This window comes from Anser anser (assembly GCF_964211835.1).
Source record: "Anser anser genome assembly, chromosome: 9".
Lineage (NCBI taxonomy): Eukaryota > Metazoa > Chordata > Aves > Anseriformes > Anatidae > Anser > Anser anser.
The window spans coordinates 743,327-767,028 of NC_139729.1; the positions used below are offsets into that span (position 1 = coordinate 743,327).

General features: G+C 39.2%; 2 protein-coding genes across 3 annotated transcripts; both read right to left on the reverse strand.

Annotated features, from left to right (window-relative positions):
• Positions 1 to 221: 221 nt before the first annotated feature.
• Positions 222 to 4,350, reverse strand: LOC310903968 (tRNA selenocysteine 1-associated protein 1-like; the record flags this gene model as incomplete). Its single annotated transcript, XM_083848088.1, has 4 exons — positions 222 to 419; positions 1,238 to 1,283; positions 1,810 to 2,005; positions 4,190 to 4,350. 4 exons carry the CDS (start codon positions 4,348 to 4,350, stop codon positions 283 to 285), a joined length of 540 nt encoding a protein of 179 aa, XP_083704214.1. The 3' UTR covers positions 222 to 282.
• Positions 4,351 to 12,856: 8,506 nt separating this feature from the next.
• Positions 12,857 to 21,695, reverse strand: LOC310904017 (nuclear pore complex protein Nup153-like). Of its 2 annotated transcripts, XM_083848165.1 has the most exons (7): positions 21,412 to 21,695; positions 21,236 to 21,274; positions 21,082 to 21,135; positions 18,669 to 18,827; positions 17,514 to 17,566; positions 14,703 to 14,829; positions 12,857 to 13,076 (listed from the first exon to the last, which is right to left on the reverse strand). In XM_083848165.1, exons 1-4 carry the CDS (start codon positions 21,535 to 21,537, stop codon positions 18,717 to 18,719), a joined length of 330 nt encoding a protein of 109 aa, XP_083704291.1. In that variant the 5' UTR covers positions 21,538 to 21,695; the 3' UTR covers positions 12,857 to 13,076; positions 14,703 to 14,829; positions 17,514 to 17,566; positions 18,669 to 18,716. The 2 variants fall into 2 exon arrangements, with proteins under 2 accessions (XP_083704291.1, XP_083704292.1); XM_083848166.1 differs by lacking the exon at positions 21,236 to 21,274.
• Between the last annotated feature and the right edge of the window lie 2,007 nt (positions 21,696 to 23,702).

Sequence of the window (23,702 nt, forward strand, 5' to 3'; positions counted from 1 at the left end):
ACAAGTAAAATCCCTTGCTGGCAGGTTTGCAGAAACAAATTTTTTATTTACACAGGCAAGTCTATCTTTAGACCCCATTTACCTCTTTACATTTCTCGAATATTTACATGACTTCATGATGCTCCAAGAAGGGAGTGATGAACAAAAAGATTACAGAAACTGTCAAAAGCATAGCAAAAAAAACCCAACCTATCATTGTGCTTTAAAACTTATGAGCTAGAATAATGTAGAAGAAATGTAGTTTTAGCACTTTGGTCCTAACGGTCATGCTCTAGAAGACACTTAAATAGCAGAGGGGATTTCAGAAGTGACCGTATCCAGAGGTTGCCAGTGACAATTCATGAGTGAATCGTAGAGTTCTTCGCTTGTCTCCGTGAATTGTCTGTTCATTTCATCAACATCCAAGTAGAGCTGTGGATCTGAAAATAAAAGCCTGGTAAGTCCAAGTATCAAATCTGAGGCATGCACGCAAAAAAACTTCACGTGAAATGGCTAATAAAATGTATTTTAAGCTAAGTGTAATAAGCTATTAGATCTACTAATTTTAGTGAGGTATTTAGTCCTCTAAAATTTTGAGCCTCACAACTCCAACTTTTGGGAATTTGTATATTAGAAGGCTGGGACTAGAATTGTCTTTCAAGATAAAGACAAAGACAATGTTTAAGATAGTAAAGATAACGTTTAAGGATAATCAGCCATGAAACCCTCCCAAGAGTCATTTAATTCACTTCTACGGCAATACACGTTACATAGGATAGTTTCTAAACACTAACACAAAATGCCTCCACGTGAGGAACTTTGCAAACCTTCCAGGACACAAATATGTTTTGTACCGTATTTGTAAGTGCAAGCTGAATCCTCCTTTTGGAATCTGCAACATAAGCTTTTACCTCAGGGTGGAGAACAAAGCTTTTGCATATTACTGAGTTTCTAATACAAAATCTGTTTAGCGGAACCAATACAAAGAACAAAATTCTGTCTTAGACCATTTTCAAATGGGAATGAAGGCACAGGTACAAGAAACCTGCTGCGAAGCATTGACAGTGTCCCGTTTTACTTGATGCGGTCAGTGTATGCTGTATCAGCTTTAAAACCCCAGCTGAATGCAGATCAACCCCACAGAGGTTTGACCTCAGCTGAATTTTCAAGATGTTCTTCATCCAGTAGAGGTTGGCTTGTATTGTTAAAAGGCACAAGTATGGCTAAACTCAAGTGACAATGACAGAACCCTTATTACCGTCAGTAATTAGGTCATCACCGATTGCAGTCATAACTGAAGATTCCTGAAAGACAGAAAAGGCTAAGTTTAATCATAACTCATTTCAGAAAGCATCACAGATTCAAAGTGCTGCAGTCTCAACCCATTCCTTCTTCCTACAACTACAAGGATAGATGGCATTTTATCTATTTATTTTTAGAAGAAAGCCAATATTACAGTACAGGTTGGAAGGGACTTCCGGAGGTCACAACTAATACATTGACCACGATAAGACCACTTACAACAACTGTTTAATTTGCTTTAAGCAAAGCAAATCAGAAGAACAGGAACAGAAGAAGCGTACGCAATTATGCTGTCAAAACCATTCTTTGGTATGCGTGAACAAATAATGGTGTATAAATCACTAATTCTATGGATTTACTATTTAAGCACTTAAATACAAACACCTCTGAATGGAATCTGCTCTTTTAACTTCACACTAAGCAGAAAGCATGTTTTCAACTTCGGATTCTTTTTGCTGATTCACACAAATCTGTACAACGTATTATCTGTGAAATATTTTCTTTACAGCAAGCGTGCAGTATCTTTACCTCAAAAACAGCTGGAGCCATTAAAGAATCTCCTAAAGAGCAGTCTCCAACAGCTTGCATGCTGTCATAGGGAGCATAGGAGCTGTAGTTGTAGTCAGCGTAAGCATCGTAACTCCTCTGCGAGTAGTAGTTCTGGTAATCTTGGTAATAATCATTATAGTTGTATGACTGGTACCGCTGCAATTCTGCTTTCAGTCTGAAACATGAGGAGTTGCATACAGTCAGAGAACAAGAAACTGTAAACCCAGTTCTGAACTTAAACAATTTGTTAGCTTACATACTTCAAAGCTTAAAAGGAAGCTTTCCTAAACAGTCACCTAAGTGACAGCTTAAGTCACAGCTCAAAACCTCATTTCTATAGAAGCAAGCATCCTCACCTTTGCCAATACCAGAAGGAATTGTTCTCATGGATTAACTCCAGAGCCTTGACATGGTTACCTGTACACATCAAGTATTTTTAGCGTTGGCATAAGCAAGCTGCTGCTAAGTCTCTGTGCTTTGCTAAAGATTGATTTAAGACCAGAGACATTTATCAAGCACAGCTGCTTTAAAGATGCAGTCTTAACCCTTCTATCTTTTATTTGTTTAATTACTAGATCTTATTTCCAGAAAGAAGTGAATGGAGTCAGATTATCCATTTCAAAGAAGCATCTGACACTGCCTGTCAGTTTGCCATGTCTACCTCCACCTGCTCAGTTTTTTTGTTTGTTTAAAGTCCATTAAACATTCAACAGCTGCCAACTATACCACTCAGGTGAAGTCAGTCTTGCTTAACAACACAATCGCGATTCTCCAGCATGACGCCTTATTATTAGTGGGAGAATTACAAAATACGCTGGTTCTTAAGAAGAAAGGGCCAGCTGATTAGCTTTCACTACTTTCCCTTTCAAGATTTTCTCAGGGGCAGCTTCAGACTAATGACAAGAACCAAGACAAGTGCTATCTGTACTAAAACTGAGGTACACTGCATAAAGAACATTCAGATAACCCAGCTGCATATTCAAAAAAATCCGCTGTTTAGACTTGTCTTCACTGATTCTGTACAGGCAGACCTCCTGTGGTTGCAGTGCCCAGTTTCTCTGACTTGAATTGGGGATGCAGAGAAGTGAGTTCTATGCTTTTGGGGAAGAATACAAGCTGAAGGCATTCTGAAATAGCTTCCAAACTCAGCAAACATGAGGGACAAACTAATCCAATGGCTGGGTATTTCAATGCTAAGAGAGCACGGTACTCAGCCATTCAGAAACGTATTACTGATGTGTATTTTAATACCTACATTTGTTTCAATACTGCAAAGCTACACAAGTTCTAATAAAGAGGTAATCCATTGTCTTGTTACTGTAGTAAACAAACAGAAGATACATCATCTTACGTCTTCTGCTTCCAACTGCACTCTTCCTACATACAGTTGTGTAGGGAAGGAAAATCTGAAAATACTGTTGACGTTCTTCTGGATAGCCGAAGCAAGAAAACATGTTTGTGGCTTATTCTTGTTTTCAAAATAAAACAATATTAATTTAATCAAAAAATTTTGGCAAAGAAGTTTGGACAGTGCTCTCTTGGAGAAGAGCATTTCCATTCTAAAGCAGAAGGAGGCAACATTTGCAGAATTATGCTAGGTAAACAGAAACAGAAGTGTCATTTTTTACTATTTAACAGAACACACAAGCTAACCTCATGAACATACTGAAATTGTTTATATGAAGTCCTGTTTTGTCAGTATCCTGGATCAGAGTTCATCAAATTTGGTATCAATTCTTTAACCGTTCAGAGACCTGAATTGCCTTAAATAAGTGATAGAACTGAGCCGGTAGAGTAAGAAACCCTCTCAGGAAGTGCTAAGCTTTAAACTCCCCATTGCCCTAAGCTCATGAAAAGCAAAGAATAGCATTCTAAACCTGTTCTAGTAATAACGCCTTTGGCTTTCTCCCTGCGTTCCCATTTTTCCCCCCCACTTCTTTCCTTTCAACCCACTGTAAAACTAGTTATGTGCTTCTCTCAAACTAGAGGGAAAGCTCTAAGAACAAGAACTCCCTAGCATATAAAACCACTTCTTGTCCCTTCTACCTTATGCAGGCCCAAACCTGAAAATATTTTCCAATGCATTCAGCTTTGCTACTGTTGAGAAACAAGGCTGGTTACAATGGCAGCTAAGCCCAAGTTGCGCTGTCTGGCTAGACTTAACAGTTGGATTCCCCCAGCCATCCTGAAGCAGGTTGATGAATCCAGGGAGTCAAAACATAGGACTTCTGCATTTCTGGTTTTGTAGACTGCATCCTGTGTACAGCCACTACAGCAAGGGCCACAGACTTTCCAAAGGCAGAGCTACAAGAATCTGATTATTTAGAATAACTGTATCAATGCACAACTCCTTGGTTACCTTTTAGAAATTCCTATGCTCAGCCGGATTCCTTTTCCCCCCAGACCTGGTGCGTTCTGGCAGTCTTGCAGTGCCCTCATCTGATCACCTTGCTCACCAAATCTGTCATAGGCATACCCTCTACTATTTTCAAAAGGGAGAAAACCAATTCTGGTATGCATAACAGTTACAAAGCTAACGAATTCAGTTTCTGTCTTCTACAAAAAACAGAAGATAGCAGCTACTATAGCTTCTATTACTTAAGCAACCTCTCTGGCATGTGCACGTGCACAGAAAAGGCTTTCACCAAATTAAAAAACTTGGGCCAGGAGCAAAAAGCTTATTCCTTGGTAGCATTAAGATGCAACTCACTGAGAGCCAGCAAAACAATACATTTTAAGTGCTCTCTGCGTAAGTAATCAGATTCCATATTTCTGCATATACAGCAGTTAATCAGTTAGCACTAACCCACTCCTTTTGGAGCCACAAACTTTATTGGTCACAAACACCAAGAGCTGGCTGTAATTATCTGAACCAGTATTAACCGGTACCTCTGAACTCTTCAAACAAAAATATCTTTCAGGTGCTCTTAGAAGAACAACATCAATTGCCTGCAACAATTTGATGGCTTTGCTAAACGGAGCACTGAAAAGCACAGTGGTACAGTTTCTTTTGTAGCCTGTTCAGAAATTATAGCCCCGTGCCTACAGCTTCAAATCAGGCCAAGCTTACCAGCCCAACTCTTACAGCTTAAGTTCACTGCACTCGAATGCCTTCAAGACGTGCTTTTAGGAGCCATGGAGAAGAACCCTCTGGTAAGACCACCATTATAAAGTACTGAGTGTTGTTTTACACTTAAAATAGAACTATCTGTTACAGTCATTCATCAGCTTTCCCTAGGCTGCTGCTCTCTCACTACTGAATGTGATCCTGCTCTCAGTTTCCCACTAACTTTTTCCCCCAGCGTTTATGGCCTCTTTTCATCTATGACACTTTTAAGGGACTACACCGTGTTGAAAAATGCTGGTTAACATTTCCTTTTACACAAGGTGCCTCATCGAATTTTCCTGACAAAACCAAACCCCAGAACCTTAACTAGAAGAGGAAGCACACAAACACACACGCCTCCCTGGCCACCATATCTCCCCAAAACATATCTGTTCAGTAACAGACCAACTGTAAGAATACTGCGATTAAAATCAGTATAGCTCTATACACTGCTTTTGTTCGGGATTACTAGCTAATGTCCTTCCCCTTACCCCTTCTGGAATTAATACTGAATTCTGTACTCCAAAACGCGGTTCTTAAGTCATACAAATGACATTTAACAATCAGAATTTTTCCACACAGTGATCCTCAATAAAAACTTCAATCCTCTACTGCAGTCTTTCAACAAATTAAAGGAATACAAAACTGGCTAATAACTGTTCAGTGATTTTTGGACCTTTGTAGCACTAGAGTAACAGCAGTACACTCTGCAGCATAGTTGCAAGTACGTGGGAATAAGATACTCTCTCTCATCTCTTTTTTTCTCTGAAAAGTGTGAGGCCTCTATTTCACCCTACTAAAGATTTTACCACCAACTGTACTGCTAGCATTGAGACACTACAACTTCTGTGCTTGTATGAGATGCAGGACAGGTTCCTTAAGGTGTCGCAATTTTTTGTCTAAACCTAGTGTTGAGATCAAAAAAGGGATTGCTACTAATTGCGTACGTATCAATAACCAGGACAGAAGACATGCTGCATATAGGAATTAAACTTTTTCTAAAGCTCTAGTACATGAACATATCAAATCCCGCAGATTTTTTCTAGTATGGTTTCAGAGGTCTTACTTGATGGACATAAGCGCACAAGTGAAGACAAAAGATACTCTGTTTACCTGAAGTACTGGTTTGCAAGTACTGCTTCTCTTCTGTCCTTCCCAAAATAAACTGTGAGGCAGCTGTAGACTCTGCACCTGAACACTCTGAGTGAACACCGAATGTAAATGATGGCAAGGCAGCATTTTGTGGACGCAGTCGCAGTACCAAAACCTGCAGAAATAAGTGAATGTCAAGTCCGTAACCCACGGTGTATCTGCAGTACGTGAAGGTTTGAACTACATTCTAGTCCTGATCTTTCCAGTCAAAACTGTTTAACAAACAACCCACCAAACAGTAAAACAAACAAGAAAACCCCATGCTTCCTCTCTACATAAAACTTTTCACAACTGTGTTTTCTGCCCACCACCTGGCTTTAAAAAGTATACGAACTTCTTTGAAAGATCATGTTTTTAGTCTGAACTCCAAATGAACAACGTGTAGGGCATGTAAAGAACAAGCACGTCATTAATGAAAGCTTTTCTCTAAAAAGGATAAACTTATTCTTGGGGAAAAGTGTGGAAACAGATGTTATCTAGGCAATATTCCTACAGGAAAAACGAATAATTTTGCCACACCTCAAAGGAAAAAATAAGTGTGCTTAACAGGTAAGAAAATAAAAAAAATCAGAGCAAACCAAAAAATAAATCACAGAATATGCATCCTCGTTTTAATCATTAAGTATTACCTCTGAGCTCTGCTTTGGTGCTTGGCTTTGCACTTTCACAGGCTACACACTTCGTGGCCTCTGCTTTGTTTTGAACCAAGCAGGTCTCCCAATCCCAGCTTCCTTCAGGCTTCTTGAATTTGTCTAAATCCAGAAATTCTCCAGAAGGAGCAGAAAATGCAGATGCACTGCTACTGGTCACAGGTGTTGGACCCTCTGTGAGACAAACAAGACAGTTAACCATCCTGTTTGAACATGAACTATAAAATGAACATTAACTTTTAAATTTGATTTGTCAAATCCCACAGAAATGTTCAAAATTACTCCGCAACTCCCCCCCCCCCCCCGGCCCCTGAAAAAAATAAAAGCCACCAAAAACCCACAAAGAAACAAACAAACAAACAAAAAAACCAGAGTGGAACTCAAAGCTTCCAAACAACACACAACTCTGTTCAGCACACAAGCTTCTGCTGCTGTTGACGACAGTGTAACCTCCATAAAGAGGCCTGACAGGTGCCTTTTAAAAAAAAGGTGCCTTTTAAGAGAGAAGCAGAAGATAACGCTTCAAATTCAAAACCGGAAAGACAAGAATGGCTCTTCCCTTCCACAGCACACGCAGAAAACTTTTATCCTAATATTACTTGCATCGCTCTTCCTCCTGACAAGTGCAACGTAACCGTGCAATTCACTGCACCATGGTCACAGTAAACCCCTCATTTCCAAAATTCCTCCTTGCAATGGCAAGAGCCTCAGACAAAGATGCCGACTGACCGCTCAGAGGTTGGAAGTCCAAGAGAATCAACTCTGTCTGAAATCCATTATCTTACCTCAGGAAATTTCAGTCTTACCGCACAGGATGAATACAAAAGCCCGGTCTAGTCCATCTTAATTTGTTTCTTCCAGGATATATTTGCACAGGTGTTTTTCGATGTAATGGCATGTTAAATGACATTTAGAGTCAAAGTTAGAATTAGAATCGTATTTTAAAAACAATACAACCACGCTCAAAATCAATTACGGTCACACACAATGGGAAACAACCCAGTACTGCCCTGAAGAAGTTACCCAGCGGGTCACTCGCTTTCTTGAAGCCTACCACTGACCTTCATAGGCATCTCTCTGCTTTAGCTTAAGACTAGTTAAGACTACACTGTCTTGAAATCTGGCTTCACATCTCCCCTCAATTACATACAAACGGTGAGTAGAGGCATTTTGGACACATTCTGTAATTTTTTTTACTTATTTTTTGAAAGAGAAAAACGCAGTCATTTTTAACTCTTTCTATGGAGTTCTCATTTTCGCCAGTGAAAAATCACTATGTTGTTTTTAAATTAAGTCACCCACTTCAGCCATCTTCCCTCACCAGCTGCAAAGCCGGGGGTATCTGCATTGATCCAGCTCCGTACTAATACATTTCACAATCAGTTCAATTTATGCGACAGGCTGGAACCTGGGCTGAGACCTCTGAAGTGCCTGTAAACCAATCCTGCAGACAGCCGCTAACCCATCAACCGTACCTGGGAATCGTGTTGCTTAAAATATTCCATATATGCAACGTACTTTTATTCTGTACAAGATTCACAGAGGCTAGGATGGAAACAACAGGAAAAAAAGGACCATACCTGGTTTCTCAGACTGACAGGCTACACATTTGTTATCTTCCGTCTTATTTGGTACAAGGCATATTTCACAGTCCCAAGAGCCTTTCGCCTTCTTAAATTTGTCTCCAAAGCCCAGAGTGGCTGTTGTGTCAGTGCTGCTCGAGGAGGATGTCACTGTCACCGAGCTGTCTGTGACCACTGGTCATGTCAGAGCAGGCATTACTCCCGTTCCAGGTTTTGGTGTCTCACATGCTATACATTTTGTAGCTTCCGGTTTGTTTTGGACAAGACATGTATCACAATCCCACGTTCCAGGTACTGTTTTGAATTTGTCTCCAAAGCCCAGCATCCCTGCTGGGGGCGCTGCTGGCTTTGAGGTGTCGCATTGACTTGAACTTACTGTCTGTTTCATACTCTCAACTGTTGAGGCTTTAGTAGCTTGACAAGTTACACATTTGTCCTTTATGTCTTTGTTTTGCAGAAAAGGGTCACATGTATCAGATTGCCAGTGCGATGCTTGTTTAGAAGTCTCTTTACCTGCAGAAAAAGTTGTTATTGCAGGCCTAGTATAAACCACTGTGCTTGTTGTAGGTTGTGCAGATGTAGAAGAGCGTGTTTTCAACAATCCAAAGTCTAGGAAGCAAGAAAAAAAAGTCTTCCTGTTAGCGCAGCACCTCACTACATGTAACTAAGTGACTTTACTAGAGGGCAAAAATTTCAACTCAGGTGCCAATGGTTACAGCTAGACATTCAGACCGAGCGCAACAGGAAGTCCCCAGAAATCTTATCTAAACGGATGAAATTTCATCTGCTGCACTGGGTCACAACAGAACATTTCGTTAAAGCTTCATTTAACTCTTTGTTTCCAAGCAAGCTTTAAATCAACATTTTCACTGGTCGATACAAGTACAAACAGACAGTAGCTGACTGAAATCTGACAGTCCAACGTGGAATGGAAATAATACAATTTGATTAAGACGCGATGCCCAATCGAATCAAATTTCTAAAGCTCCTCCTTCCGTAGCAGATGACTCAAATCTACTCCAGTAACTGTACAGAAGTTTGTACTCGGAGCAGCAATCCATGCGGTATTTTCCCACAGATGCTGAATATTAATTAAATAATAAAAACTCAAGACAATTGAACAACTGTCTAATTTTCTATAATCTTTTTCAAAATGCATCGGACACAGGACAACTCCTTATTTAAAAGGTGGCAATTTTAACAGGAAAGACAAGCTACTAATACAGAAAGACTAAAGGAAATGCATCTTAAACAGCAGCTCAAGTTGCTTGTAAATCTACCTTGAACATAGTTGTTTTGTGGTTTGTTTGTTGGGTTTTTTTTAGTCAAAAATGAAGTCTTTGAACAATGTGGATTTAGATTCTGCTTCTTTTAAACCGATAAAGAAAGTGAATGTCACTTCACTCAGAGGTCTTTCCTTAAACAAAATGCACAATGTATTTTCTCTCACTTAGCTCTTTCCAACAGAGAAATGTGCTGCCTTCTTAACAAGTATGTAAGTTAGAAGAAGACTTTTGGGAAAAGATCAAATTCAATAAAGCCCTTTTTCTTAAAAGATATCTTTTCCACAGACACACTTTATGAAACTGTTGAAAACAATTGCAATTGCTTAAAAACAAAATTCAGAAAAGGGTTTTTAACGTAAAACACTCCACTTCTGTTTGCAGTTTAAATTTTAATCCACAGGAGCCATTGTAAGCTAAGGCCCAAAGATTCGCAGCTTTCGCCATGTATTTGGAACTGAAGCTCTTTCCTATTCTTTCTTCACCTGGGCTGAAGGTGGGACAGGAGTGTTGAGTTTTACAAACATTTCCTTTTCAATTCCACAAATTGTATTTACTTAAAATGAAACACCGATTATCTGGCTAATTCTCTTAGTACCTCATTTACAATTACATCCTAACACGTAAAGGAGATGCAACCCATCTGCTTTTCATCTTGCAGTTTTACTTCCAGCAACAAACACCACTTAGAATAGAAGGGGGCAGATGCACCCTAACAAACGCAGCGCTTAATGTAATGCTCTCCTACATTCATATTTATAGCAGATACTCTATTAACCATAAGTCGTGTGTTGGTTTTTTTTTTAATAAAAAATGCTAGCGTATTTTTTGCAGCATCTTTTTAAAAGGAGTTCATTATCTCTCCAGGATTTTTTAGAACGTCTAAGACGCTTCCTTCCTTTAATACGTGGGCAGTGGTGAAGGGACCACCAGCAAAATCTTTGACCTCCTCTTTCTGTGTGTTGATGTTGGTTGAGGTGGTGGTGTCTTTTGAAACAAAAGAAAACAAAAACAGCTTTCACAATGTGACCTAGTTAGAGCAGATTATACTCACTTTTGTTAGAAACAAGAATTTCCAGCTTTCATGCTTCTCACATAAGAATCTTCACAAATTCTACTTACTTTGCAATGCTTTATGATTACAAGCAAAACAAAAAGCAACAAAACAAAACAAAAATTATAAAAGCAGATCTGTCACTGGAAAAATACTGCAGAAGTCCAACACTGCCTGGAATTGCTAGCATGCGCAGACAGGACAGATTGAAGATTTAATAAAGAAAAAAAGGAAAATCAGCACTTCAGATCTGAAGTGCTAAAGTTTCAGTTACCTAGGGTAAGAAAGGGCGTCACTGGAGTACCACTGGGTCCAGAAAGTTCTGCCGATTTTACAACGGGAACACTAAATGTAAACCCAATCTGCTATGAACAAGAGAGGTTTTTCAGATTCTCAAGCCACAGGAACTTCAATCGAATGCACACACAAAACCAAATCTGAAAGCTGCTCTTCACATTTGTAGCACGCATGCTGAATGACAAATTATAAGCCAGAAGCCTACATACTTTTCTCCATCAAGGCAGATTCTGCTTTAGTGTTCTGCAACAGCCTACTAAATGCCTAAGAAAAAAAGTCAAGCTCCTTTATTATTTTACTTACAGAAGACGTAGGTAGCACTTCTGCCTCAGTAGATTTCACAACTGGAGATGAAAACGCAAACTCAGGACTGCTAACAGTACTTGCTGGTTGTATCTGTATTTTCAAAAGAATTAAAGGTTTATATTTAAGAGCAACAACTACCTGAATTCACTACCCAACAGAAGTCCCGCAGTGACGTCGAAAAACCTGATGTTTGAGTTATTTTGCAGATAAAAGTAATAATAAAACACAGGGAAGTTTCCAAGTGGGTATAGGACAATATCTTCAAAACCAAATTCCAGAAACTGAGAGGAAAAGCTGGAGATGCTACTTAGGTCTAAATGCACGGAAAAGCAAGCCAGGAAGCTGAAGAACGGCAAACTCAGCCCAATGATACTCCAAGAACTTCAGCAAACACCTCAACATGTTAAAGCAGCTGTCTACTTCAAACCGTACAAAAAATATTTCAAGTACTCTGGAACAGATTAATGTTTATTTTATTGCAATAATATGCCAATTATTGCACCCTAGGCTCATTCTATGTGAGGCTTATATGACCACGTTACCTCTAATTTAATAACTTAAATAAAGTTGTGGTTTAACCATTGCAGGCAACTAAGCACCACACAGCCACTCGCTCACTCCCTCCAAGTGGAACAGGGAAAAGAACCGGAAGTAAAGAAGTAAAGTTGTTAAATTTGAGGTAGCATTAATGACTCATCGCATGTAATGGCTACCTGGAAAGACAAATGCCATAACCCTGTACATACTCCCCACTCCTTCCCCTTCTTTCCCCCAGCATTTATTGCTGAGCACGATGCTAAATGGTGTGGAATATCCCTTCGGTCCTCTGGGCTCCGCTGTCCTGGCTGAGTGCCCTCCCAGCCTCTTGTGCATCCCCGACCTCCTCGCTGGCAGGGCAGCGTGAGACACAGAAAAGGACTTGTCACTGTGTAAGCACTGCTCAGCAACAGCTAAATCACCAGTGCCTTACCAACACTGTTTTGCTCACAAATCTGCAACACAGCATCATCTAGCATCATCTACTACGAAGAAAATTAACTCTACCCCTGCCAAAACCACTATAAATAACGTGGCATAAAGTCCACACCCCCCTTCCCCCCCAGACTTCCACAGCATTTGAAGCAGTTATACAATCACGTTAAATGGGAGTTGGCAGGCTCTAAGACTGAGAGAAGCAGAATCAAAACATTTATGCCTTTTTCCCCAAACTGGCATACAACCCCAATTCATTCAGCTGCGTAGAAACTAATATTTGTTAGTTTCATGAGCACCACAGAAAAAGTCAACTCGCAATAAAGCAGTATACTCATTGTAAACATTATTTATAGCATAAAGATTTACCTTGCCCGCCGCCGTCGCTGTTGCATCTGCCATGCCTGCCGCCTCCGTTGAATTTGCCACGCTTGTCGTTGCCGCTGTTGACTTTGCCTTGTCCTTTGTCATCAGCAGATATGGCATGCCCGCCGCCATTATTGGATATGTCAAGCCTGAGGGCACTGTTGAACACGTTATGCCCGACGTCGCCGTTGTATATATCATGTCCTCCACCTCCTCCTCTGATAGATCTGTCAAGTCCTCCACCTCTGATGGATCTGTCATGCCCTCCACCTCTGATGGATCTGTCATGCCCTCCACCTCTGATGGATTTGCCATGCCCGTCGCAGCTGCTGGAGTTGCCGTGCTCATTGCTGCTGTTGAAACAGCGCTCGGTGACGCTGAGACAGCGCTACTACCAACGAAACTAGAATTGAACTGAGGCAGCGATGCAGCACTGATGGGTAGGGGTATGTTCGGTAGCACTGGTTCCTCCACTTCCTAAAGTTGCAAATTTTAATTTTTCTTATACAAGACATACTACTTTCTCACCCCATCCCACCCAATTTATTAACAAAATTAAATAGAACAAAAATCCATACAAATTAAGAGAAAGCAAGTTTCCAGAAGAAATCCCGATCTCCCCACCTCTGTCTACCACGTCATTTTAATTTATGGCAGGCCTGCTTCCACATTATACTCTATTCAACAACTGTACAGCAAGAACACTGAAAGTTAACTCAAAACCTGTGCAGAACAGAGACGCACAGATCACATTTTTTTTCTTTCTTTTCTATACTTTAGTCATCAAAGCTCTGGAGAAGCATCATCCTTTCTAACTACCCTCGCATGGCTTCAATTAAGAGTACACTCTCAAGACAAGTGAGAAAGTGTTCCTCTTGCAAAATTAGGCAGGATAGCTGCCAAAGTTTCTAAAGTCACTACAGCAGTGAACGTGGAAAAAGGTAATGTTTAAAGAAGCAGGTAGGTTCAACAACCAAACTAAACACAAAAAGCACCAAAGAAAGTCAGACTAACAGCACTGAAGATTGTGTTCTGGTAAATACAGTCTATACCATGTATCAGGATGCAAATATAAAAATCAGAAGAGAGCCTCTTAACAACTTCAATTTTCATCCCTGCCACTTACTTTATTTGATTACTAAGATTGGATGAGTTATGTTTTAAATGGCATAGAAAATCTGACCAAAATTTGTACAGTACTATCATGATCTACTTAGAAATGACTAGGCAGGGATGTAAGTTGGTGCTACTGATATTCAGTGCATCCTGTAGCTTACATCTGTTTCACAGTTTTGATTTGAAAAGTTTATGGAACTTTTGATATTTGGACCATTATTTTATTTGCGTTACAGGAATAAACAACAGTGTTTACGATTTCTTTATATTGCATCATCCAGAAGTCCCATTTAATGATTTGAAACTTAAATTAACTTAAATACTTAATATTAACTTAATATTAATTAAATACTTAATGTTAACATAAATACTTAAATTAACTTACAGGCAGCTTATATAACATCCAATAAAAGAAAAAATAATCTGAATATTCATGGTCATAGTTTTATGGAATAGATTTTTCCTATTAAAATGAGAAAAAAACTCTCTCACAATGAGTTGGGTGAGTATCAAAAACTGAGTCATCGTTAGCAGACATGCAGAATGCTCTCTTCTACTACTCTTTTTCACACTCTTGGCCTGTATCTTTCTGTACGACTTAAATATGAAACCAAAAATTAAGCTTTTTTTTTTCTTTTTATACTTGGCACTCGTTTCAAGTATCATTCCTGTAGAAAAACTATACAAACCTTCACCAAAACATTACTTCTCTTCTTAGGACTCATTCATTCAATTGCTAACGAGAAATGTTATAGTTTGAAGAATCTCCAAGGTAAGAGAATTAAAAATTTCAAAATTACATAAGCAAAGTTCAGGTATTCAAACACAGGAAATCAATTGGAGCCTGCTCTGAAACCCACAAGAAAACAAAAACAATGCAAAAATAAAGCGGTATTGTTATAATTTACTATGATGCAATAAAACTGACACACTTAGCTAGTTACTTCAGTAAGCTCAGTGACAGCAATTAATTTAAGAGTCACTTACCTGTTCTTGTACAGCTCTTGATAAATAGTGTATTCCTCTTTCCCTTCTCATTTTGCCACCTCCGCTACTCACTCCTGAAGACAGACCATTGGACGCAGCAGTACTGAATTTGTAGCTGGTCACATTGCTAGCACACGACAGTACAGAAGTTGGGGGAAACAAGAGAAAAAAAAATTACCAGCCAAATTTTTTTTTCAAGATATTAGAGCTGTTATTAGTCCTAGAATTGAAACCTGCTGATCAGAAAAAAACTAAAGCTGTCTCACAAGTTGCTAAACGCTGGTAAATACTTGATGTTCTAAATAGGAAAAACTTTATTAACAGCAGCAATGAAAAGGACATACATAAGTGCACCGTTCACATGGGAACAATGACTAAGCCAGAAGACCTGAAATAGAAGAGCTGATTTAGATTGTTATTTTCCAGTGCTTCCTTTAAATAGGACTGGTTCTCTGATTCTGCGATGCACGTGTATCTTTTGCAGGGATATAAAAGAACAGCTCACAAAAATACAGAAAGAGTGCACATATGCACACATACACATGGGAAACACTGCCAACAGCTCTGATAGAATAGGGACGCCTTAGACTTGTGTGGCAAGGTAATATGGCCTAAGCTTCAGAAGCAGCTCTGGCTTTCATGTGGCCATCAGCAGGAACAGCAGAGGTGTTTGGGTATGCCAACATTCCAGAAGTCTTTTCAGACATGAATACAGATCCCTTTTGTAAGGCATACAAAGGCGTTTTTCTGGTACTTAAAAAAGCCTAGCTCAAAACCAGAAAGATATCCTAATCCAAGAGCAAATGGGGAAAAAATAACCCAAACCAGAAGTGGAATAGGGAATAACTCTAACAAAAGTACTATGGCAAGAAAATGAAGTATGCCTGGAAAAACTGTGACCTCAAAGCTTATCTTGCAGCCAATCAGTCAGTCAGTACAAAAGTGCATTAGATCGCACTGGAAGACACCAGGTCAAACTCCCACAATACTGAGGAGGAGAACTGGTCTAAACTTGTCAAATACTTGACAACAGCCTGCTTAGCACTGTAACTGCATAGAGGAAGACAGATCCCTAAGGCAGATGCTCAGACTTTTCTCTAATCCAAACTGTCAATCCATTAGAATTCTGAAAAAAGTCTTACATCAAAATAGATCTTCATTCAGACAACTATCGCTTGCCCCTAACAGCCCATATTCCTCTTTCTGTTAACACCTGTGAGCTTCAAGGGGGCAAAGACAGTTGTCAGCCTTCAAGCAAGTCTAATCTACAATTGGACTCAGGATATAAAATATATATATATATACACACACACGCATAGATATATAGCATTGGTGGGCCAGAGATTTACTGAGTATTCCAACTCAACTGTCCAAAGGGACTCTTGCCAGCAGATCAGTGTGGTGCTCCTGCTCCAGAACATGGCACCCAACAGAGACCAGCATCACAAAAAACACTACCACCACTACCTACTCTACAAACAAAAGGTAGGGCACTGCAATAAACTTTGTGAACGAAATCAAAAGCAGTGTGAGTTTTCTGTATCTCCTTCCTAAATGGAGAAGTAGAAAGGAGTTCTAACAGAGACAATTTAGAACAGTTTGAAAAAAACATAATTAAAACCCAGCACCTGATTGCACCTGTACCAGAACCTTAAAGCCAGTCGCTTCCACCCCTAAAAAGGTGGTTGTTGTGAAGTCCAACTTTTAGATGCCAAAACAAAGTGTTGAGTTCTTTCTGCAAGCCAAAGAATGCCCATGGTCACCTAAGAATTGCTTGGCAGATGAGCATAGAGTCAACAAAATTCCCTGCTACTGTTCTTTGAAAAGAGCGACTCCCTAAAAACCGAGTGCAAAGTCCCTTAACTCAAGCATTATTACCCAAAACACCATTTGCCCAGAAGGAAAAGCCATCAATATTATCTGGAGGATAACTCATTTGACCTAAACCAAGAAAGCAGTGTAACACAAAGCAGTCTCCTCAAGAAGAAATTCAATTAATTCTGCTGGATTTTTTTTATTTTAGAGATGAGTTAGCATTTGGCCTCAAATGATTCTAAAGAACACATGGTCTTCATGTGAACTCAAAGCAGACAATTAACTTCATCATGAAAGGAGTATTAAAAAAAAGAATAATAAATCATAAATCTTCCTCCATGTTTTTGCTTAAAAAATAAAGAAAAAAACACATCAATAAACATCCTCCTGAACTGTAACTCACTTCCCCTACTTCACCTTCTAAAGAATGCTTCAGAAAGAATCATCCCATTAGGACAGAGCTTTCAAACTGCAAGCAATTAAATAGCTAAAACTAATAGCTTTTCCCCTAGGGAACATTAAGAGGGACAAATTATTTTGTTATAAGTAAACTGAGTTATAAACCATGAAATATCTGTCAAAGCAAAATTTGTAACGCTACAGATTTAGTTAAACTACAAAATGAGCCATATTTCCTGTAGAAGGAAAAAATAAGGCCTCCAATAGCAAAGATCCTTTCTGTGGATACAGCATTATAACGTGCCTCGTTTCCCATCTTCGTATCCTTCTCAGAAGATAAACTTGGGATAAAAAGTGGTGTATCAGTACTTTTATTCTTGCTCATCTTCCTTCCTTTCACAAAAACAACAATTTTCTCAAAGTTATATTGATCTTCAAACACAATCCAGACTTTGCAGCTGCCTCAAAATACAAAATTTTCATTGGATTTCCCATTCCTTTTACTGAGAACTGTCACCACCTTTCAGGTGCAGACCGTACTGAAAAAGGAGATTTCTTTCTTTCTTCAAGTAAGTTTTAAATTAATAGATGTCATACCTTTCAGATGGTTCTGCTCGCTGTTCTGCAGGCAAAGTCTTCTCTCTCATCCCCTGCAAGTTAAGTTTAGTTCAAGACTTAGCTGAATATGTACAGAATACACAAAGTACCAACAACCACTTCATGTGTTTTTTTGTGGTTTTTATTTTATTTATTTATTTTTAATTTTATAGCCCTGAATACACCTCACCTACTTAACGTTGTTCCCTAATTCAGCATTGTGGGTACAGTTCAGTTAAATTTTGGGGCTAAAGTAAGCATCACTGCTTCACTCAGCATTGAGGACAAACTGATAGAACACTAAATCAAATTTGTCAAATCCTCTAACAAAGAAAGTAATTATTTTAAACAAAATGACAAAAATTGTGTGTGTGGGGGGGAGAGTTTTCATCAAAACTTGTGTTTGCCAACCCCGTAAAAGGGACATACTTTTCTGTTTTCTATCATTTATCAACAAACAAGAAAAAAAAAACCTCTACCCCCCTAAAAACTAAGCAGTTGCTGCTACATTCATTTTAGAACTTTACCAAATGGAGATTGTGCTGGCTAAACAATACAGAGATTGAAAGAGTTAAAAGCAATAAGCAACCAGTATTACTGTCCACTTTGATTTCCAGCCTAAGAAGCCCATACACTTAACACGTGGTCATTTGTACACTCAGACTGATACTGGAAACACAGATGTTTTCGCAGAAAGAGATGCCCATTTAATTTTATGGAAAATTTATCAGACTCCATCTACTCCAAAGCAATCAAAACCGATAACTCAGCACATTGTCAGAACTCTCACTTGGAGCACATAGCTCACCTGGAATAGTTTACACAGAACACGAGCATGTTTCATCAGTGACAGCTTTGTGTACATGAGAATATAAAAGGAAAACATTTCTGTCTTTTAATATTCTTTCACTGACAACAGGATGACTCAATAGCACATCATGACATCGTGAAAACAACCACAAGACACTGAGTGTTCCAAAAACAGAATTAAATCCATAAAAGCTCAATCTATTTCACAATGGTTCCCACTGCCTTAAAGCTCGCCTCAAACATACTATCAGTACTTTTTGCAAAGATAGGATAACAATTGGTTTGAGAAACATTCCAAGACTGGAAAAAAAAAACAGGCACATAAGGACTCAAAAATGTACTCACTTGGAACTTTGTGTCTCCTCTCTGGCAAATTTTGCTGGACTGAGTAGTTCAAGTCGGTGATGGTTCAGAATACCGCGTATAACGCATCGGTTGACGGTTTACCGTTGGTGTCACAAGTCTCTTAACAGGTGGAGGCTGGAATGCATTCTGGGATTCCAGCTTTGAAAGGGAAACAGCAATCAATTTATCCTTATGTCCACCCAAATTAATTCCAATATTTATTGATGAAAACAAATTACAGAACTATAAACCTCCCCCCATCGGTCTTGGCACTCAGTGAATACAATTTGAAAATTCTGAAGACCGTTCAACTTGTAGAGGGAAATCACCAGAAAACCAGTAACGAAATCCATAAAGCTATATATAAGTAGCCAAAGTCTGACTGAATTCCGTTTCAAAATTTGGCAGTTAGCTTCATAGACAAAATAATTCATGCTACCATAATTAAAATAATCCATGTTCCTAGAATATGCTCCTATCTTTTCCTCTGCCCACACTGTGATTTTTTTTTTTTAGTAGCTTAATTCATTAATTTAACATTTGAAGTGTTAAGCAACTAATTATACAGGCTTCTGGGCTTCACATCCCCTACATTTTCCCCCTTCAAAGTTACACAAACAATAGAACACACTCAAAAAAAACAACTTGTCAATCTTACAATAATCTCATTCATTAAAATATGATCCAATGCTTTACATGTGCATTAGATGCACTTCAAGTAGTGGGTTTGACTTCCCTTTTCAAAGCATTTTCACAGACCAGAGTTAATTTTTAACACAGACCACTGCGTGTTCTGCAAAACTGACTTAACTGAACTGTCAGACAGAAAACAAACCCTAAAGGCTACAAGATTTACCGATGGCTCCGCCTGCGGTCTTAAGGATCAGAAAATACAGTCTTAGGAAGCATGCTATTGTTCAAATCAATACCAACAGGAAATCGTTTACACCGCAGCTTTAATTTCACAGTATCTCCCAGCTCTTAGTAATAGGATTCACACTCTCTCTAAAGTATACAAAAATACATCTTTCTAAAAAATATTACATTCAGTTTGAAACCTTGAATAAGACATGTTTTATGTAAGTTCACAAATCTACTTCGAGTGAACGACGGTTCATTGCTGGTTTTAAAGGTAAAAAAGAAAAATATTAATTCCCCCAGTTAGGCATTCAATACACCAAGAGCAATTCTGCCTGGTACAGTTCCTTGAAATAAGAAAAATACCACATCACTGCTACCCACTGCAGAAGTTTAGCCCGAGTGCACAAGTGTTCCGTCAACCGCATGTTCACTTTAGCAGGAAAACACACGATCGTCTCCTCAGCAAATAATTGCTTCTCATCACGGGCTACCCTTCTCCCGCCACCATTATGAATTCTAGTATTATGAATAGACAATCTATCTCCTTTCACCCACTGACAGCTGCGTGCAACATTCATTTAGTGGCTGACAATTTCAGGCTCTCTGTTGCAAATCTGGCAGATCTTTCTTAATGCCTTATCACAGGTGTATTGCTATAATATAACTGAGAATTCACACCAGATTTGGTTTTAGTTATTTGGATAATATTTATGATATACTTCACTTCTCCATGCCCTTGTAATTTGGCAGATGGTGAAAAGATGGTCCAGGAAATCTGAGATGTTTGTAAACTCTGAAGTGATTGTAAACTTAATTATACATCCATCCAGTCAAGGAATTAGCACAGAAACTTCTTGAGACACTGTCCCTTTTCTCATTAGAACAGAAGATGAAAAGTTTGCACATCTTGTTATTTCCTTCAGTCACCTGATCTTCAAGTGGTCATTTAAGGGTTTTGCAATTTAATAAGCCCAAGAATACCCCTAACTAAAGTCATCAAAAAAAGATGACTAGTTTTCATTTTTTAAAGAAAATGAAAGGAAATCATGCTTTACCACAGCATTATCACCAGTTCTGTGCTACCTCCAAATAGGAATTTAGGAGCGTAAGATTTATAGCGTCGGAAATTAACAATTTTCCTCCTCTTTACTTTGAATGGTGATAAAAAGCACAAAAATTAGTTTTCTGTGCCCGAATGAACACGGAAGTCTGTACAAAGTCTATATGACCACTCAAGCAGTATTTTTCTATTTGTGATCATTTCTTCAAGAGAAAACTTGCCTCAAGAGGAATTTTAATATGCAGCTTCACCCCAAGTTGGGGGACAAGATAAAACGACTTGGTGTGTTCTAGAGCTGTTGCTCTCAACTTACAAAGATAACATAATTCTTAACCTGAGTAATCTTCACAGCCCATCATCTATTGTGGATACATGCCAATATTAACTTGATTTGATGTCTATGTTGTCACTGAGGTTTGAGAAAATTTTTCTAATAGTGATAAAGCATTGAAAAAGTTATCTACCTCAGCTTAAGACATTATTGGTTCTTACCTTTCTTCGTTTGGACTGGAAGTCAGTAATATCCGGTTTATCTATGTCCGGAGGCTGAGGGAAAAAACAAAGCATAACTATTAGAGGGCAATTTTTTTCTCCTGAGAGAGAGGGTTCCCTGCAACAAAAATGTGGGGGTTCATGGTCAACTTACACAACACAGCGGCAAAAGAGATGTCATTCTTTTAGCATCCTGTTGAAAACACAGCGCAATAAATTAAACCGGCCACAACGTAAGGAAGAATAGTTTTATCTTTATCCTTTGATGGCACATTTACTAAGTTTTATAAACACATGAAGCAAAAACAGATTAAAAGAAGTGCTATTTACCAACAAAGCGGTTGACAGCTTCTCCACTGCCTCCAAGATGCACCACGCTGAGGTACTCAAGGTAGCGTGGGACCGCACAGTTTCTTCTCTAGCTTTCGCTCTCTTTTGTGCCTGAAAAATTAGCATTTTAAGTGTTACAATGGTCAATTCTCAGCTAAGGAGGCATGTTTTTTACGTCCCAAGGCTACACTGATGATACAATCAATATATTCTGATGACAGAGAAACATGCAGTCACTGGGAGTTCAAGCCATAAAGAAGAGAATACGTTCGGAGTTTAATGAAGTTTACCTTGGGCCTCAGTGCATCTTGCACGTGCTTGTTGCACGAGCAATAAAAGAACTCCGTACTTGTAAAAGGTCAAGACGGATGATGCTAGGACTGCTAAGGCCTCCGAAGCAGTAATCAGGGAAACAGAACTCAAGAAAAGGCTTGTGGTACAGAAAGCATTTTCAGTAACAACACAGACCTCAGAGTTTCACGATGGTCTAAGTGTACCATCTTAAAATCAGTGTATACAATCATAACCAGGAACTAGTTTTACTTCTCTCTTGCTTCCTCCCTTCCCCCAAGATTAAAGTTGGCTGCAAATCTTTGTCTTAAAAGATAAAGATCTGATTTAAACTGTAACAGATCTAAACATTACACTGAAAAAGTAAACTGTTTATTTGCACCACCCAACTTCAAATATCAGTCAAAAACTTCCTTTGGTGTGACTTTTTTTCTTCCCAGGTTAAACCCCTCAAATAACCACACTGTGCTTATCACACGATGTGAAGACAGGAAGCAGACCACGCAGCGTGTAAAAACACAAGTGAGACTCACAGAACCACAGAATGGTTAAGGTTGGAAGTGACCTCTAGAGATCGCCTGGTCTACCCCCCCGCTCAAGCAGGGCCACCCCGAGCAGGTTGCCCAGGACCATGTCAAGTCAGCTCTTGAAGACCTCCAAAGAGGGAGACTCCACAGCCTCTCCGGGCAACCTGTGCCAGGGCTCCATCACCCGCACAGTGCAAAAGCATTTCCTGATGCTCAGACAGAGCCTCACGTTTCAGTTTGTGCCTGTTGCCTCTTGACCTGGCACTGGGCACCGCTGAAAACACAATGGCTCTCTATGCTCTTTGCACCATCCATTCAGGTATTTATATACACCAATAAGATCCCCCCAAACCTCCTCTCCTCCATGCTAAACAGGCCCAGCAGTCCCTGCCTCTCCTCAGAGGAGAGGTGCTCCCAGTCCCTTGATCTTCTTGGTGGCCCTTCGCTGGACTCTCTAGTACCTTGCTGTCATTCACAGCAAGCAGCAAGAAGCAAGCTACTCTCTCCTTTAAAAGCCTAGTATTTTGGTTCCTCTTTTTACCATAATGCAGTAATATTGTAAAAAACAAAAATAGCCGACCAAAGAGGGTTCCCAGCTTTGCACCACAAGGTTTCAAGGTTTCCCGTAAGTGAGGTACTTGTACTGCCCTTTTTCCGTTGCACAAATGGACTGTCAGAACAGAGCCAGCAAACCCGCGTTTTCATTTTCTTAAAATTCCTTTTGATTTATCGATAAAAGTCACTTTCATTTAAATACATTCCTACCAAACCTGATTTGACTTTCCTTTTCGATTCAGCTCTAGCTAATCAGAGTTGTCAGCAGTTTTTATTTGCTATTTCCAAGAACTCTTGGGGGCAAATAACTCTCTCCAAGAACTATATGAATCGTTCAAAACAGAAAGCATGTTACTGCTTATCTTGGGACTGCATTTAGTCCTGCATGCCTCTGTGTACCAGAAGAACAAAGGATCAGCAAAGTTGATTTTAGATATTTTCAAAGACTGCAGGTTTATACAACATATCCATAGCATGAATGTAGGCATGCTTGGAAAAGAAGATCCACAGATAAATATTAGCCAGGTTTGACTACTGTAGCTTTTGCTACCATAAACACAAGTTTTCAAAGTTATGCTGTCATTGGTTTTTTTGCATCAAGTTATTTTAACGTAATGTAGTCAGAGGCAGACAATGGCACTTGAATGGAATTTTTTGAAAGACCTAACAACAGAGGAAACCCCAACTACCAACAACTAGCCCAAACTGTCATTCTTGTTCTTTCTGACAAGTGTTACCTGTGGTAAAAACTGTCATTAAAGAATTTAAACAGAAATCAATCTCAGACGTCTATTTTTGTAGACCAAGAGGGCAGAAGAGCAACTGTTACCACATATTCAGCTCCCTGCTCAAAGCTCCTTTGGCAGTGCTGCTTTTTTTATTTCCATCACTATTTCCCACTACACTACTTTTCTCATA

Bases quoted from the DNA above. Each gene is read 5' to 3' on its own strand.
- LOC310904017 (XM_083848165.1), bottom strand. From the start codon at position 21,537: ATGCTAATTTTTCAGGCACAAAAGAGAGCGAAAGCTAGAGAAGAAACT. The intron at 21,275-21,411 runs GTAAATAGCACT...TGTTTTCAACAG, and splicing joins AGCTGTCAACCGCTTTGTTG to GATGCTAAAAGAATGACATC. The intron at 21,136-21,235 runs GTAAGTTGACCA...TTTTTCCCTCAG, and splicing joins CTCTTTTGCCGCTGTGTTGT to CCTCCGGACATAGATAAACC.